This window comes from Oncorhynchus mykiss, chromosome 28 (genome assembly GCF_057628025.1).
Source record: "Oncorhynchus mykiss isolate SJ-2025 chromosome 28, ASM5762802v1, whole genome shotgun sequence".
Classification (NCBI taxonomy): domain Eukaryota; kingdom Metazoa; phylum Chordata; class Actinopteri; order Salmoniformes; family Salmonidae; genus Oncorhynchus; species Oncorhynchus mykiss.
Genome location: NC_143049.1, coordinates 16,712,401 through 16,730,786, shown reverse-complemented (window position 1 = coordinate 16,730,786; position 18,386 = coordinate 16,712,401). Strand labels below are relative to the sequence as shown.

Below are 18,386 nucleotides of genomic sequence, written 5' to 3'. Positions count from 1 at the left end.
TGCAGGCTCTTGGCATTCTCTCAACCATCTTCATGAGGAATGCTTTTCCAACAGTCTTGAAGAAGTTCCCACATATGCTGAGCATTTGTTGGATGCTTTCCTTCACGCTGCGGTCCACCTCATTTCAAACCATCTCAATTGGGTTGAGGTCGGGTGATTGTGATTGTGATAGTCATCCGTTCGCCAACTCTGGGTCTCACAAAGACACGGTGGTTGGAACAAAAAATCTAAAATTTGGACTCATTAGACCAAAGACAGATTTCCACTGGTCTAATGTCCATTGCTCGTGTTTCTTGGCCCAAGCAAGTATCTTCTTCTTATTGATGTCCTTTAGTAGTGGTTTCTTTGCAGCAATTGGACCATGAAATCCTGATTCACACAGTCTCCTCTGAACAGTTGATGTTGAGATGTGTCTGTTACTTGGACTCTGTGAAGCATTTATTTGGGCCGCAATTTCTGAGGCTGGTAACTAATGAACTTATCCTCTGTAGGAGAGGTAACTCTGGGTCTTCCTTTCCTTTGGCAGTCCTCATTCCTTTCCTTTGGCAGTCCTCATTCCTTTCCTGTGGCAGTCCTCTTTAAGTGCAGTTTGCAACTGCACTTAAAGAAACTTTCAAAGTTCTTGAAATGTTCCTGATTGACTGACTTCATGTCTTAAAGTAATGATGGACTGTCATTTCTCTTTGCTTATTTGAGCTGTTCTTGCCATAATATGGACTTCGTATTTCACCAAATCGGGCTATCTTCTGTATACCACCCCTACCTTTTCACAGCACATCTGATTGGCTCAAACACATTAAGAATGAACAAATTAACTTCCACAAATTAACCTATTAACAATGCACACCTGCTAATTTAAATGCATTCCACATGTCTACCCCATGCAGCTGGTTGAGAGAATGCCAAGAGTGTGAAAAACTTTCATCAAAGAGTGGCTACTTTGAAGAATCTCAAATTGTTTAACACTTTTTTGGTTACAACATAATTCCATATGTGTTATTTCATAGTCTTATTATTATACTATTGTTCTACAATGGAGAACATACAGTCGTGGCCAAAAGTTTTGAGAATGACACAAATATTAATTTCCACAAAGTTTGCTTCTTCAGTGTCTTTAGATATTTTTGTCAGATGTTACAATGGAATACTGAAGAATAATTACAAGTATCAAAGGCTTTTATTGACAATTACATGAAGTTGATTCAAAGAGTCAATATTTGCAGTGTTGACCCTTCTTTTTCAAGACCTCTGCAATCTGCCCTGGCATGTTGTCAATTAACTTCTGGGCCACATCCTGACTGATGGCAGCCCTTTCTTGCGTAATCAATGCTTGGAGTTTGTCAGAATTTGTGGGGTTTTGTTTGTCCAACCGCCTCTTGAGGATTGACCACAAATTCTCAATGGGATTAAGGTCTGGGGAGTTTCCTGGCCATGGACCCAAAATATTGATGTTTTGTTCCCCGAGCCACTTAGTTATCACGTTTGCCTTATGGCAAGATGTTCCATCATGCTGAAAAAGGCATTGTTCTTCACCAAACTGTTCCTGGATGGTTGGGAGTAGTTGCTCTCGAAGGATGTGTTGGTACCATTCTTTATTCATGGCTGTGTTCTTAGGCATAATTGTGAGTGAGCCCACTCTCTTGGATGAGAAGCAACCCCACACATGAATGGTCTCAGGATGCTTTACTGTTGCCATGACACAGGACTGATGGTAGCGCTCACCTTGTCTTCTCCAGACAAGCTTTTTTTCTGGATTCCCCAAACAATCGGAAAGGGGATTCATCAGAGAAAATGACTTTACCCCAGTCCTCAGCAGTCCAATCCCTGTACCTTTTGCAGAATATCAGTCTGTCCCTGATGTTTTTCCTGGAGAGAAGTGGCTTCTTTGCTGCCCTTCTTGACACCAGCACATCCTCCAAAAGTCTTTGCCTCACTGTGCGTGCAGATGCACTCACACCTGCCTGCTGCCATTCCAGAGCAAGCTCTGTACTGGTGCTGCCCCGATCCCGCAGCTGAATCAACTTTAGGAGATGGTCCTGGCGCTTGCTGGACTTTCTTGGGCGCCCTGAAGCCTTCTTCACAACAATTGAACCGCTCTCCTTGAAGTTCTTGATGATCTGATAAATGGTTGATTTAGGTGAAATCTTACTGGCAGCAATATCCTTGCCTGTGAAGCCCTTTTTGTGCAAAGCAATGATGACGGCACGTGTTCCCTTACAGGTAACCATGGTTGACAAGCACCACCCTCCTTTTGAAGCTTCCAGTCTGTTGTTCGAACTCAATCAGCATGACAGAGTGACCACCAGCCTTGTGTTAACGAGAAAATCACTGACATGATGTTAGCTGGTCCTTTTGTGGCAGGGCTGAAATGCAGTGGAAAGTTTTTGGGGGGATTCAGTTAATTTAGCATGGCAAAGAGGGACTTTGCAATTCATTGCAATTCATCTGATCACTCTTCATAACATTCTGGAGTATATGCAAATTGCATTTATACAAACTGAGTCAGCAGACTTTGTCAAAATTAATATTTGTGTCATTCTCAAAACTTTTGGCCACGACTGTAGTAAAAATATGAGTAGTTGTGTTCAAACTTTTGACTGGTACTGTACATGTACATTTTACATTTAAGCAGATGCTAATTATGGTTATAGGCTACATGTTCTGAAAATATATTATGGTCATACAGTTTCATTAGAGAGGTGTTTTTCATGATCTTCTCATTTTTGTGTTCTTCCTCCTCTCTCAAGCCCCTCCATGGGTCAGCCCTGGCCAGAGGACAGAGCCCTCCATCCCCACTCCATGTCCTTGGACTACAGCCACCACTCCCCTCCCATGCACCCCCAACCCCACACTCACCCTGCGCCCAACGCCCACAGCTCCCCCCGGGGCAGCCAGCAGAGCCACATGGCACACTATGGCCTCACCCACAGCCTTGCGCACAGCTTCGACGAGCAAGACAACTTAGGCCTGGGGGGCTATGGCGCAGTCGACAGCCCACCCTCTGCCTCTCCTCTTCTGGGGAATGGAGGCATGGAGAGGGGCCTGTCCTGTATGGGTTCCATGGATGGGCTGGGCACCATCCGGACCCAGCACCTGCCACAGCTGCAGCAGCTCCAGGCCCAGGGGGCCTTGCCTCCACTGCTGCCTGAGAAGAGGAGGGAGTCGGACGGGGAGCACTCCTTGGGCACAGCCTCCCCAGCCCCTAGCGGATTCTCCAGCCCACATAGCGGAAGCTCCCTCAGTATCCCATTTCCCAACATCCTGCCTGATCTCTCAGCCTCTGCACAGATGCCGGGCACCGCTTCACCTCTGCCAGGTAACCCCCTTGCTTAAACAATTAATAGCCAATCACTTCTTATCTGAGCCAATGGCTTGGGTTGGTACAATACTGTAAAGAAGGTCATCAGTTCTGTTCTACAGTGGCAAGAAAAGTATGTGAACCCTTTGGAATTACCTGGATTTCTGCATAAATTGGTCATAAAATTTGATCTGATCTTCATCTAAGTCAAAACAATAGACAAACACAGTCTGCTTAAACTAATAACACACAAACAATTTTACGTTTTCATATCTTCATTGAACACACCGTATAAACATTCACAGTGCAGGGTGGAAAAAGTTTCTGAACGTTTGGATTTAATAACTGGTTGACCCTCCTTTGCCAGCAATAACCTCAACCAAACATTTTCTGTAGTTGCAGATCAGACCTGCACAATGGTCAGGAGGAATTTTGGACCGTTCCTCTTTACAAAACTGTTTAAGTTCAGCAATATTCTTGGGATGTCTGGTGTGAACCTCTCTCTTGAGGTAATGCCACAGCATCTCAATCAGGTTGAGGTCAGGACTCTGACTGAGCCACTCCAGAAGGCATATTTTCTTCTGTTGAAGCCGTTCTGTTGTTGATTTATTTCTGTGTTTTGGGTCGTTGTCCTGAAGATCAACTTCTGTTGAGTTTCAGTTGGCGGACAGATAGCCTTAAATTCTCCAGCAAAATGCCTTGATAAACTTTGGAATTCATTTTTCTGTTGATGATAGCAAGCTGTCCAGGCCCTGAGGCAGCAAAGCAGTCCAAAACCATGATGCTCCCTCCACCATACTTTACAGTTGGGATGAGGTTTTGATGTTGGTGTGCTTTGGCTTTTTCTCTCCACACATAGTGTTGTGTGTTCCTTCCAAACCAATGAACTTTAATTTAATCTGTCCACAGAATATTTTGCCAGTAGCACTGTAAAACATTCAGGTGCTCTTTTGCGAACTTCAGACGTGCAGCAATGTTTTTTTGTTGTTGACAGAAATAGGTTCTTCCGTGGTGTCCTCCCATGAACACCATTCTTGTTTAGTGTTTTCCGTATCGTAGTCTCGTCAACAGAGATGTTAGCATTAGAGGTCGACCGATTAATCAGAATGGCCGATTAATTGGGGCCGATCACTAGTTAACTACACATGGTTGATGATATTGCTAGTTTATATAGCTTGTCGATGCGGTGCCTGTTAATTCATCATTGAATCATAGCCTACTTCACCAAACGGGTGATTTAACAAGCGCATTCACGAAAAAAGCACTGTCGTTGCACCAATGTGTACCTAACCATAAACATCAATGCCTTTCTTAAAATCAATACACAAGTATATATTTTTAAACCTGCATATTTAGTTAATATTGCCTGCTAACATTAATTTATTTTAACTAGGGAAATTGTGTCACTTCTCTTGTGTTCTGTACAAGCAGAGTCAGGGTATATGTATGTGTGAAGACCAATTCTTCCTAACAAAGACCGTAATTAATTTGCCAGAATTGTACATAATTATGACATAACATTGAAGGTTGTGCAATGTAACAGCAATATTTAGACTTAGGGATGCCGCCCGTTAGATAAAATACGGAACGGTTCCGTATTTCACTGAAAGAATAAATGTTTTGTTTTCGAAATTATCGTTTCTGGATTTGAACATATTATTGACCTAAGGCTCATATTTCTGTGTTATTATATTATAATTAAGTCTATGATTTGATAGAGCACTCTGACTGAGCATTGCGCTGTTTATAACTTCAAGCCTATCAACTCCCAAGAGTAGGCTGGCAATACTAAAGTACCTATTAGACCATCCAATAGTCAAAAGGTATATGAAATACAAATGGTATAGAGAGAAATAGTCCATAATAACTACAACCTAAAACTTCTTACCTGGGAATATTGAAGATAAGGAACCACCAGCTTTCATATGTTCTGAGCAAGGAACTCAAACGTTAGCATTTTTACATGGCACATATTGCACTTTTACTTTCTTCTCCAACACTTTGTTTTTGCATTATTTAAACCAAATTGAACATGTTTCATTATTTATTTGAGACTAAATTGATTTTATTGATGTATTATATTAAGTTAAAATAAGTTTTCATTCAGTATTGTTGTAATTGTCATTATTACAAATATATATAGAAAAATCAAACAATTAATCGGTATTGGCTTTTTTTGGTCCCCCAATAATCGGTATCGGTTTCGGCGTTGAAAAATCCTAAATCGGTCGACCTCTAGTTAGCATGTTACAGAGATTTCTGTAAGTCTTTAACTGACACTCTAAGATTCTTATTAACCTCATTGAGCATTCTGCAGTCATCTTTGCAGGACAGCCACTCCTAGGGAGAGTAGCAACAGTGCTGAACTTTCTCCATTTATAGACAATTTGTCTTACTGTGAACTTCAAGGCTTTTAAACATACTTTTCTAATCCATTCCAACTTTATGCAAGTCAACAATTCTAATCTTAGGTCATATGAGATCTCTTTTGTTCGAGGCATGGTTCACATCAGGCAATGCTTCTAGTGACTAGCAAACTCAAATTTTGTGAGTTTTTTTATAGGGCAGGGCATCTCTAACCAACATCTCCAATCTCATCTCATTGATCGGACTCCAGGTTAGCTGACTGACTCCAATTATCTTTTGGAGAAGTCATTAGCCTAGGGGTTCACATACTTTTCCCAACCTACACTGTGAATGTTTAAATGATGTATTCAATATGGACAAGAAATATAATACTTTGTGTGTTATTAGTTTAAGCACACTGTTTGTCCATTGTGATCAAATTTTATGACAAATTTATGCAGAAATCCAGGTAATTCCAAAGGGTTCACATACTTCTTCTTGAGACTGTATGTACTGTATCCTTTAGGTGGGCTTTCTTGGTCAATTCGGATTAGCCACATATGGATGTCTTTTGAACTTGGTTACAGTGATTGAATGCCTGAGGTCTTTGTGCATTGACTAACCTCTGGTGTGTTTGTGATACTGTTTTTCCAGATGTCCTGGCCAGCAAGCATGTGACTGTAAACTTTGTGCAAGACACATCGAAATTCTGGTACAAGCCTGATATCTCCAGGGACCAAGGTAAAAACATTAGGAAATATGCGTTTTGTTTCCCAGGAGTATTTTGTCTGCCAAATTTCCATAATGCTCTTCAACATTTTGACAGTTTCCACACTCCTCTGTGACATCGTCACTAAAATGTATTCCTGTGTCCTTCTCTTCTCCTTTCCTCCTTCTTTCCTCCTCCTCTCAGCTATCTCAGTCCTGAAGGACAAGGAGCCCGGATTTTTCATAGTACGGGACAGCCACTCCTTCAAAGGAGCCTATGGGCTGGCCATGAAGGTGGCCACACCCCCTCCCTCAGTCCTGCAGCAGAGCAAGAAAGGTAGGAACTGGCTGAGAGAGATAAGGGGACAGAGCTTTAGGTTCAGACCAGTTCCTGTTTGATGTGGGACATAGGAGTAGGATGATGATTGATGAAGCCCATATAGGCTACACGTATTTATATGGATTGTGAAGCTACAACTTTAAATTTGGCTCTATACTCCAGCATTTTGGATTTGAAATCAAAATGTTTTATATAAGGTGACAGTACAGAATGTCGCCTTTTATTTGAGGGTATTTTCATACATATCTGTTTTACCGTTTAGGAATGAAAGCACTTTATGTATCTAGTCCCCCCATTTTAAGGTGTCTTCAGTATTTGGCCAAATTCACTTATAGTGTATTAAAGAAGTCAAAAGATCAGTATTTATTCCCATATTCCAAGCCTACAATATCAAGCTTTTGATTTGCTTGTGTTTCAGATTATGTTTTGCCCAATAGAAATGGTAAATAATGTATTGTGCCATTTTGGAATCACTTTTATTGTAAAACATTTTTTTGTAAATAAGAATATAATATGTTTCTGAACACTTCCACATTAATGTGGATGCTACCATGGTTACGCATAATCATGTATGAATCGTGAAAAATGTTATCGAAAGTTACAGAGGGTCAAAGATCATGCCCCCAAAACATGCTAACCTCTCACCATTACCAATAACAGGGGAGGTTAGCATTTTTGGGGTGAGTATGATACTTATGCCTGCTAGGAATATGGGACCAAATGCTAATCTTTTGACTAAATGTTATACACTATAAGTGAATTTGTCCAAATACTTAGATACATAAAGTGTGGTAAAACAGATATGTATGAAAATACCCTCGATTAAAAGATGACACACTGTTGCCTCATATAAAACATTTGATTTTAAATCCAAAATGCTGAAGTTTAGAGCTGTCTAAATAAATACGTAAGGGAGTGTATGCTTATCTAGGGTCAATTTTGTGTTCATCCATGGTCATGGTTAGAATTGTTGGAGGATAAGCTGGTCCTATATCTGTACATACGGGCAGGTTCCACACATTTCCAGAACCTTTCCGTGCTCCAGAAGGCCCCAGTAGAACAGGGGTATCGCGGAATTGGCTGACTGAGTTACAGCATCCTGGGAACCAAACAGCTATAAAAGCCCTCTACTGTTACAACTCTCTGAATTCAACTCCATGGAGGGAACATGATAGTCCCCTCTCTGTTCGTTCAACAGCTCCTAGTAGAACCAAACAGGCGTGCTCTTTGTTAAGTAGTTTTAGATGTAGCAGCTAGTGCTTTAAAACAAACAATAGAATAAGCAGGCTTTCTAAACCTGCACAGATTTCAGGCCTTTCTCCATGGGTGCTTTTTGCCCTACATACAGTAATGTAACGTTGTGTGACATTCAGTGCAGCTTGTTGTATTACGCACCATGAAACACAGCCTCTATTCAATTTAGAAATGTACTGGCAAGCAATACATCGCTCATGGCATTCCTTGTTTTACGTTTCAAGTTGTGTTTCTCACATGCACAAGTACAGTGAAATGCTTAACTTGCAAGCCCTTCCCAACAGGGCAGTATTCAATATCAAAATAGTATAAGTAAAAACTAAACACGAGAAATAAGAAAAAACTTGAATGTAAGCTACGTATGTGTATACAGTGCAATTGGAAAGAATTCAGACCCCTTGACTTTTTCCAAATTTGGTTACATTACAGCCTTTTTCTAAAATGTATTGAATTGATTTTTTTCCTTCTCATCAATCTACACACAATACCTCAAAATGACAAAGCAAAAAAACTGAAATTTCACATTTACATAAGTATTCAGACCCTTTACTCAGTACTTTGTTGAAGTGCTGCAGAGATGGTTGTCCTTCTGGAAGGTTCTCCTATCTCCACAGAAGATTTCTGGAGCTCTGTCAGAGTGACCATCAAGTAATTGGTCACCTCCCTGACCAACACCCTTCTCCCCCGATTGTTCAGTTTGGCCAGGCGGCCAACTCTAGGAAGAGTCTTGATGGTTCCAAACTTCTTCCATTTAAGAATGATGGAGGCCACTGTGTTCTTGGGGACCTTCAATGCTGCAGAAATGTTTTGGTACCCTTCCCCAGATCTGCGCCGTGACACAATCTTGGAGCTCCATGGACAATTCCTTCAACCTCATGGCTTGCTTTTTGCTCTGACATGCACTGTCAACTGTGGGACCTTATTTAGACAGGTGTGTGCCTTTCCAAATCATGTCCAATCAATTGAATTTACTGTCTACCTGCTCCAACCGCCCCCATAGTCCACAATCATTATTTATTTGTGGAAAGAAGTTTTAAAAAATGGGATTCCTGTAAGACACTGGTGTCCTTATGCCCAGCCCAGAGCACAGCCCACTAAGTCCTAACCCCTCCCTTTCTCCTCCACACGGTGTCGGGAGCCCCCTCACTCACACCCCTCACTCACCTGTAGGGACATCATGACACAGTCCCTCTCCGAGCATTGTGACTTCTTAAGAGGTTGAAACTCAACCCAGCTCCAGGAGAAGGCTTTTCTATGTGAGGACATTCCTCAGACACACTCTCGTCATGCCCCTCAGGCACGCTGCTGTTAAATCATTATAACGCTAATCTCAGCTGTGATTGGATAAGATGTATATCTCTTAGAATTTGGGATGGGAGTTAACAGGGGTAAGGTAACTGAGACTCCGCTAACACTTAACTTACAGTCAACAGGTAAACCCGTTATAATGTGTTGTAGGAATGTATGAGCATTTATAGCATTCTTGTGTATAATAATGTTATCTCTCTCTATGATTGGAGGTGATCTGTCCAATGAGCTGGTCCGTCACTTCCTGATTGAGTGTACACAGAAAGGAGTTCGGTTGAAGGGCTGTCCCAATGAGCCCTACTTTGGTGAGTGTCTCCTCTGTAGCACACGTTTTGTCATACCCTTTTGAGGACAGTGATAACACAATGGTGACCCCTGCTGGTGACTCTCTGTACTGATAAAAAAAATAAGCATAACGTTCCTGTGTGCCCTCTACTGGATAATGATTGCATTATTGTGCTTCAGCTCTTAAGATTATGTTTATAGTTAATATGAAATCTTCTTTGAAGTAATAGGATGGTTACAGTTGTTTTTTTTACAGGTAGTTTAACTGCGTTGGTGTGTCAGCACTCCATAACTCCCTTGGCTCTGCCCTGCAAACTCATCATACTTGACAGAGGTAAGATGCCAAATCTCAATGTCCTTATACATAACATTGTGTTACAGTAACAAGGTAAACATGGTTTAGATTTATAAAACATAATTGTGTCCTCTGCCAAAGCAATTTAACAAACACTAGTCTCTCTCTCCTCTCTGTGTAACTAAATGTGGCAGGGCTGGAAATTGCAGGGCAGTTTCGAATTATGTGGCGTGATTTATAAGCCTGTGCCTGCAACTCATGTCAACGTAGATGAATTGCCTTTACGTGGTAGCCACAAATCAATGTCATCAGAGGGTCAATGGAGAGAGGAAGGGGAGAGATCGAGGGAGAGTTTAATCAGATGTATTTTAATTCAGTGATATGTCACTGCCTCCAATTCTTCATTTCAAACATCTTACATCATCTTACATCATATACCAACAACAAAAAAAAATGTTTTTCCTATGTTGGTAGATCCTCTTGAAGACGTGGTGGAGAACACTGCTACACAATCTGTCACCAACTCTGCTGCTGAGCTCCTTAAACAAGGAGCAGGTAGGGCTTAAAGTGATACTTCGGGATTTTGGCAATGTGGTCCGTTATCTACTTCAGTCTGATGAATTTGTGGATATCATTTTTAGGCTAAATAAGTATTGGGTAAGCCTCAACAACAACAACAACTTCTGTTCCTAAGGGATTGTGTAGATAACATGTTGTGTTAGCGCCTCTCTCCTGTGGCCTTGCAGTGTGTAATGTGTGGATGAAGTCTGTGTTCATTATGTAGTGTGTGTTTGTATCTGTGTGTAACGTGTGTTTCTCTGCAGCGTGTAATGTGTGGTTCCTGGGCTCAGTGGAGATGGAGTCTCTGACAGGGTACCAGGCTGTGCAGAAGGCCACCAGTGTAACATTGGGCTCAGACCCCCTGCCCACCTCCACCGTGGTCCATTTGAAAGTCTCCTCACAGGGAATCACCCTCACTGACAACCAGAGGAAGTGAGTCATGGAGAATACACAGACAGGCAAACAGGCAGACAGTGAGGCACACCTACATGGTCACATTAGTAATGCATGTATAGCTAATATAAAATTATATATAAATTAATACAGTACCAGTCAAAAGTTTGGACACACCTACTCATTCAAGGGTTTTTCTTTATTTGTACTATTTTCTACATTGTAGAATAAAAAACAATTAAACAACACATATGGAATCATGTAGTAACCAAAAAAGTGTTCAACAAATCAAAATATATTTTATATTTGAGATTCTTCAAAGTAGCCACCTTTTGCCTTGATGACAAATCATTCACTAAACCCTAAACCTCAACTAAATCATGTAATAAATAATGTGGAAATTGAGCAAGTTGAGGTGATTAAACTGCTTGGAGTAACCCTAGATCGTAATTTGTCAAGGGCAAAACATATTGATACAACAGTAGCTACGATGGGGAGAAGTATGCCCATGATAAGGCGCTACTCTACCTTCTAGACAGCACTGTCGACAAGGCAGGTCCTACAGGCCGTAGTTTTGTTGCACCTGGACTACTGTTCAGTCGTGTGGTCAGGTGCCACAAAAAAGAACATAGGAAAATTGCAATTGGTTCAGAACTGGGCAGCACGGCTGGCCCTTGGATGTATACAGAGAGCTAATGTAACCAATGTGAAATGGCTAGCTAGTTAGCGGTGGTGCGCGCTAATAGCATTTCAATCGGTGATATCACTCGCTCTGAGACCTTGAAGTAGTTGTTCCCCTTGCTCTGCTGTGGCTTTTGTGGAGCGATGGGTAACGGTGCTTCGTGGGTGACTGTTGTTGATGTGTGCAGAGGGACCCTGGTTTGAGCCCGGGTAGGGGTGAGGAGAGGGACAGAAGCTAAACTGTTACATTGGTGCCGTGACCCGGATCACTGGTTGCTGCAGAAAAGGAGGGGTGTGTGTGACCGATGTGAAATGGCTAGCTAATGTGGTGGTGCGCGCTAATAGTGTTTCAATTGGTGATGTCACTCGCTCTGAGACCTTGAAGTAGTTGTTCCCCTTGCTCTGCTGTGGCTTTTGTGGTGCGATGGGTAGTGATGCTTTGTGGATGTCAGTTGTTGATGTATGCAGAGGGTCCCTGGTGAGGAGAGGGACGGAAGCTAAACTGCTACACTAATATTAATAGTATGAATGTCAATCTCTCCTGGCTCAAAGTGGAAGAGACTTCATCACTACTTGTATTTACGAGAGGTTGAATGTTGAATGATCCGAGCTGTCTGTTTGAACTACTGGCGCACAACTCGGACACATATGCATACCCCACAACACATGCCACAAGAGGTCTTTTCCCAGTCCCCAAGTCCAGAACAGACTATGGAAGGAGCACAATACTAAATACAGCCATGTCTACAAGTAACTCATGCAACAGTAAAATTAGATTTAAAAACAGATTTTAAAAAAACACCTTATGGAACAGCGGGGACTGTGAAGCAACACAAACATAGGCACAGACATATGCATACACACATACGCATTATACACATGTACACATGGATTTTGTATTATATATTGTGGCATAACTTCTTCAAGGTTAGGAGCGTTTGTCACAAATTAAGTGGTAAACTGTCACCAAATCACCCAAGAATGAGAGTTCTTTCGAACAGGACAGTACCTGTGTGTTTGTTTCTCCGTCCTGGTCCACCCAGGCCGTAGGCGAGGTCAAGGATAGCAGGGTTCGGTACACGAATCGGGTTCTCGGTAGGTCCAGGTCCAAACACCAACAGGTAAGTCCAAAACAATCCAGCTCATACACGGTAAATCCAGCCAATCTCTATTGTCTCTTTCTCTATTGTTCATAGATCCTTCCAGCACTCTCTCTCTCTCTCTCTTCCTGGTTTTTCTTGACCCTTTATCTGTGTGTCGGCTCCACCTTCTGAGGGTTCCCCTTGCTTCTGGGACTTGTAGTTTTGGGGGTCGGCCATTTTGTGATCTGTAGTTCTCACAGGGGTGGCCATTTTAGTGATCGGGCAGAGCCCGTTTATTAGTTCTGCTCTCACATATCTGCCATTTATCACTCGACCCCCTTCTTTGCCACAATATATATATATGTGTAGTAGGCACCTGAGGGCACACAGTCTGTTAATGTATTGTAATGTTTTTAAAATAGTATAAACTGACAATGTTGCTGGACCCCAGTAATGGGGATCCATAATAAAAACAAATACAGCTTTACACGCTCTTAGCATTCTCTCAACCAGTTTCACCTGGAATGCTTTTCCAACAGTCTTGAAGGAGTTCCCACTTGTACTAAGCACTTGTTGGCTGCTTTTCCTTCACTCCGTGGTCCAACTCATCCCAAACCATCTCAATTGAGTTGAGGTTGGGTGATTGTGGAGGCCAGGTCATCTGATGCAGCACTCCATCACTCTCCTTCTTGGTCAAATAGCCCTTACACAGCCTGGAGGGGTGTTGGGTCATTGTCATGTTGAAAAACAAATGATAGTCTCACTAAGCACAAACCAGATAGGATGGACTATTCCTGCAGAATTCTGTGGTAGCCATGGTGGTTAAGAGTGCCTTGAATGCTAAATAAATCACTGACAGTGTCACCAGCAAAACACCCCCACACCATCACACCTCCTCCTCCATGCTTCACGGTGGGAACCATACAGGAGGAGATCATCCGTTCACCTACTCGCCGTCTCACAAAGACACGGTGGTTGGAACCAAAAATCTCAAATTTGGACTCATTATACTTAAAGACAGATTTCCACCGGTCTAATGTCTATTGCTCGCGTTTCTTGGCCCAAGAAAGTCTCTTATTCTTATTGGTGTCCTTTAGTAGTGGTTTCTTTGCAACAATTGGACCATGAAGGCCTAATTCACACAGTCTCCTCTGAACAGTGATGTTGAGATGTGTCTGTTACTTGAACTCTGTGAAGCATATATTTGGGCTGCAATATCTGAGGCTGGTAACTGTAATGAACTTATCCTCACCTTAAGCTGTTCTTGCCATAATATGGACTTGGTCTTTTACCAAATAGGGCTATTTTCTGTATACCACCCCTACCTTGTCACAACACAACTGATTGGATCAAACACATTAAGAAGGAAAGAAATTCTACAAATTAACTTTTAACAATGCACACCTGTAAATTGAAATGCATTCCAGCTGACTACTTCATGAAGCTGGTTGAGAGAATGCCAAGAGTGTGCAAAGCTGTCATCAAGGCAAAGGATGGCTACTTTGAAGAATCTCAAATATAAACATATTTTGATTTAACACTTTTTTGGTCACTACATGATTCTATGTGTGTTATTTCACAGCGGTGATGCCTTCACTATTATTCTACAATGTAGAAAATAAATAAAAATCTTGGAATGAGTAGGTGTGTCCAAACGTTTGACTGGTACTGCATATATACACAGTTGTACTATGTATTTCTCTTTTACCCAGGTTCTTTTCTCCTCTTCCCAGGTTGTTCTTCAGAAGGCATTATGCAGTGACCACTGTCATCTTCTGTGCATTGGACCCTCAAGATCGGAAGTGAGTAAAATATGCCAGAATTAACATCATTTGAAATAAAAGTACTGTGGTAATAATGTCATCAGCTTACACTGTCAGTATGATGCCTTGTGTGTTCCTTCTGTGTTCTTTTCCCCATCCATTCTTAGGTGGAAAAAAGATGGCTGCACTTCAGCAAAGATCTTTGGCTTTGTGGCGAGGAAGACGGGCAGTGGGCAGGACAACGTGTGCCACCTGTTCGCCGAGCACGACCCCGAGCAGCCCGCCAGCGCCATCGTCAATTTCGTCTCCAAGGTGATGATTGGCTTCCAGAAGACCAAGTAGCGCTGCAACGCTGCTAGCTAATTGGCTAGTGGGGCTGTTTTTAAAACTTAAAACCGTACAACCCTCAACCTGAAGGTTATGAGCCAGGACTTGGACAGGAAGGCAGTGGAACAGAGTTCCATCCACAGGACTAGAATGGGTTTTGCGAGATACTATTTCAATGGTTACACTACCTAAGAATGGGATACAATTGATAACAATAATCTTGAGGCGAAAGAAACGCACACCTATTTAGGCGAGGTGCTGGCTAGCGGAGTGGAACACTTAAAAAAAATAAAAGAGAGCCGCACATTCTAGGAGCTCAGATGCAAAAATAATTATGGCTAACGTTTCGACAGACAAGCTGTCTTCATAAGGGCAGCACTCCATCACTTGTCTGTCGTTTCGTTTTGCATCTGAGCTCCTAGAGTGTGCGGCTCTCCTTCTCCTTTATACAATTGGCAACAAGCATGAAAAGACTTACAAGTTACAACTCCACAAACTATCCAAGTCATCTCCTGCTTACAACACAGAGGGAACTGTGGACCATCAGCAGGACAGGAGTCTCATTGAGATCTTTCATTGAGTCGAATGAAAACTCAGAACTCCTTTGCCATCATTTTCTAACAGACTCTTTCCTTATGATGATTATTAGGGGTTTGTCTGGAAGGAAAAAGAGAATATACAACAGCTACGGTATAAGATGTGTATTTCATTTTTATGTATCATTGTAGAACTAAAACAGATGTTTGCATTTATGTCTCGAAAGGGCTTACAGTTTTATGTATCCCAAATCTTTACAAGTTAGTTACATATTCCTATTCTCAACATGCTCTGTATGGTGTGATACTATACTAAAGTTAGTTACATATTCCTATTCTCAACATGCTCTGTATGGTGTGATACTATACTATAGGGAAGCATAGAAGCCTGGCATGTAAGGGTTTTGTTATGTTTAATATTTAACCAAAAATAAATCAACTATATAAAGCATTATTCCAGCTATTAAAAACAGTACTAAAAAATACTGTAAATCATAACTTCTCCTTATGTTATCAAAAACTTTATTTTTGTAAATGCGTCATATACTATTTGAAAAGTAAAGTCTATTGACTTTATGTTAGAACAAAAAAATATAAATATTTTCCCTAAACTAATGTGTCACCATCCCAATCATGTATCTTGAATTTGATCATGCTCAACTCTGGATATGCATGCGAATTAAAACCACTATCAAAGCAATAACACACAAACATGTAAAGATCTGGAAGGGGAGCGTTGGAATGAATTAGACCACAGAAAAATATTATATATGTAAACCCTAATATATTCTATGATTCCTTTATATCATTTGTCAATTACATGTACTTTGAACTCATTTACTACTTCGTTCAGTACTGCTTTGTCTGGAAGATTGTTTTAAAATGGATACATTTCTACGTTTTTCAAATGGCTAGTCTCAAATAAGTGTTTAAATGGACTATTTGGTGGTATATTATTGGCACTAACTATATATTGAAATGTCTCAGTGTTAAAATATATACAGTACACTGAGTGTACCAAACATTTGTATTGATTAATATTCAAATGTAGTTGCACCCTCCCCTTTAGCCCTCAGAACAGCCTTAATTCGTCAGGGCATGGACTCTACAAGGTGTCGAAAGCGTTCCACAGGGCTGCTGGCCCATGTTGACTCCAATGCTTCCCACAGTTGTGTCAAGTTGGCTGGATGTCCTTTGAGTACTGGACCATTCTTGATACACACAGGAAACTGTTGAGCGTGAAAAACCCAGCAGCGTTGCAGTTCTTGACACAAACCGGTGCGCCTGGCACCTACTTCCATAGCCCGTTCAAAGGCACTTAAATATTTTGTCTTGCCCATTCAACCGCTGAATGGCACAGATACACCATCCATGTCTCAATTGTCTCAAGGCATAGAAATCCTTCTTTAACCTGTCTCCTCGCCTCCATCTACACTGATTGAAGTAGATTTAACAAGTGACATCAGCTTTCACCTGGATTCACCTGGTCAGTCTATGTCCATGGAAGGAGCAGGAGTCCTTAATGTTTTTATACTCAGTAGAGGACATTTTGTATTATATATTTCATTTGGAATTATGAAATAAATATTGTGTTGGAACAATAGGCGATCATTGGGGCTCGATTGAACTCGATGGAAATGTGCAAAAGTGTCAACACCGCCTACCCAATGCATCGAGTGAGCTCAATGAAGTGCAGCTTTTTAATCATTTCTCTGTGTAGATGAACTTTTTCACGGTCACATTTCTTCATGTCAAATAATCAGGGCAGGGACCACCTAATTCCAATACACTTGGTTTATATACAATACATTCACTGTTTGTGTACATTTTAGTTGTCTTTATTTTTAATTTTGCTCATGATGTACTAATATGATTTACAGTCTGTACCTCATAATACCTTTACTATCTCACGTTTGAAAAAAATAATTATATTTTTTTATGTTTCATATTGATTTGCAGCAAGTGACATAAAAAGTTCATTTGTATATGAGAAATGGTATTTTCAATGTTGAATGTGAATAAACAAAAGGGAAAAATTATGTCATTGGTCCACTTACAATTATTATTATTATTATATATTTTTCAGAGAGAGAGAATATGATGGAGATTTGTTGAGTTCGACAGTATGCACGATTTATGTCTATTTTTCAGCCAGGAAACCAGAAGAGGGTGCTAGTAACACACACATCCATGTCTGTAAGATCCTTTGTGACCTAGCTCTATGGTTGTTGTTGTGCTTGCTCTAGGTGATGTGTACTGTAATGTCTGGACACATTTTCTACCCCAGCATTGGAAGGTGAAGTACAAGTCGGCTAACCTTCACATGAAACAGGTGACCGATTAGGAGAGTAGATGACAGCAGCACAAAATCAATATTAAAAGAATGATTGATGAGAAGATGATCTGTGATATGGATCGATCCTGGATCGTCTTTTGCACTGTGTCAGTCCTGCGTCATCTTGTGCACTGTGTCAGTCCTGGGTCGTCTGGTGCACTGTGTCAGTCCTGGGTCGTCTGGTGCTCTGTGTCGATCCTGGATGGTCTTGTGCACTGTGTCAGTCCTGGGTCGTCTGGTGCACTGTGTCAGTCCTGGGTCGTCTTGTGCTCTGTGTCGGTCCTGGGTCGTCTGGTGCTCTGTGTCAGTCCTGGGTCGTCTGGTGCTCTGTGTCGGTCCTGGGTCGTCTGGTGCTCTGTGTCGGTCCTGGGTCGTCTGGTGCTCTGTGTCGGTCCTGGGTCGTCTGGTGCTCTGTGTCGGTCCTGGGTCGTCTAGTGCACTGTGTCGGTCCTGGGTCATCTGGTGCACTGTGCCGGTCCTGGATCGTCTGGTGCACTGTGTCGGTCCTGGGTCGTCTGGTGCACTGTGCCGGTCCTGGGTCGTCTGGTGCTCTGTGTCGGTCTTGGATCGTCTGGTGCTCTGTGTCGGTCCTGTATCGTCTGGTGCTCTGTGTCGGTCTTGGATCGTCTGGTGCTCTGTGTCGGTCCTGGATCGTCTGGTGCTCTGTGTAGGTCCTGGATTGGCATGACTATGACAGCAAATTGTGCAAATGTTGATGATGTCACAAAGCAGTCTATTGGTTGATGGACCCTAAAGACAATCCAGGAACATGTCATGTAACACTTGGCGAAATCAAGACATGTTCCTCTGCTCTCTCTGGTTGGTGCAGGTCTGGACAGGTCTATCTTTAGCTGGTCCGGTGATGAGACTGAGG

At 41.8% G+C, this 18,386-nt stretch overlaps 1 protein-coding gene across 5 annotated transcripts in view; it reads left to right on the top strand.

Annotated features, from left to right (window-relative positions):
* Nucleotides 1-17,216, top strand: part of LOC110508633 (tensin-3) — an 84,971-nt gene extending 67,755 nt beyond the window's left edge. For all 5 annotated transcript variants that reach the window (XM_021589288.3, XM_090225511.1, XM_090225512.1 and 2 more), the window contains 9 exons: nucleotides 2,748-3,316; nucleotides 6,299-6,385; nucleotides 6,558-6,689; nucleotides 9,467-9,559; nucleotides 9,796-9,873; nucleotides 10,309-10,389; nucleotides 10,659-10,827; nucleotides 14,285-14,353; nucleotides 14,482-17,216. In XM_021589288.3, coding sequence (XP_021444963.3) covers nucleotides 2,748-3,316; nucleotides 6,299-6,385; nucleotides 6,558-6,689; nucleotides 9,467-9,559; nucleotides 9,796-9,873; nucleotides 10,309-10,389; nucleotides 10,659-10,827; nucleotides 14,285-14,353; nucleotides 14,482-14,656 — 1,453 coding nt within the window. In that variant the 3' untranslated portion in view covers nucleotides 14,657-17,216. The remainder of the gene's footprint in view (nucleotides 1-2,747; nucleotides 3,317-6,298; nucleotides 6,386-6,557; nucleotides 6,690-9,466; nucleotides 9,560-9,795; nucleotides 9,874-10,308; nucleotides 10,390-10,658; nucleotides 10,828-14,284; nucleotides 14,354-14,481) is intronic.
* Nucleotides 17,217-18,386: the final 1,170 nt, after the last annotated feature.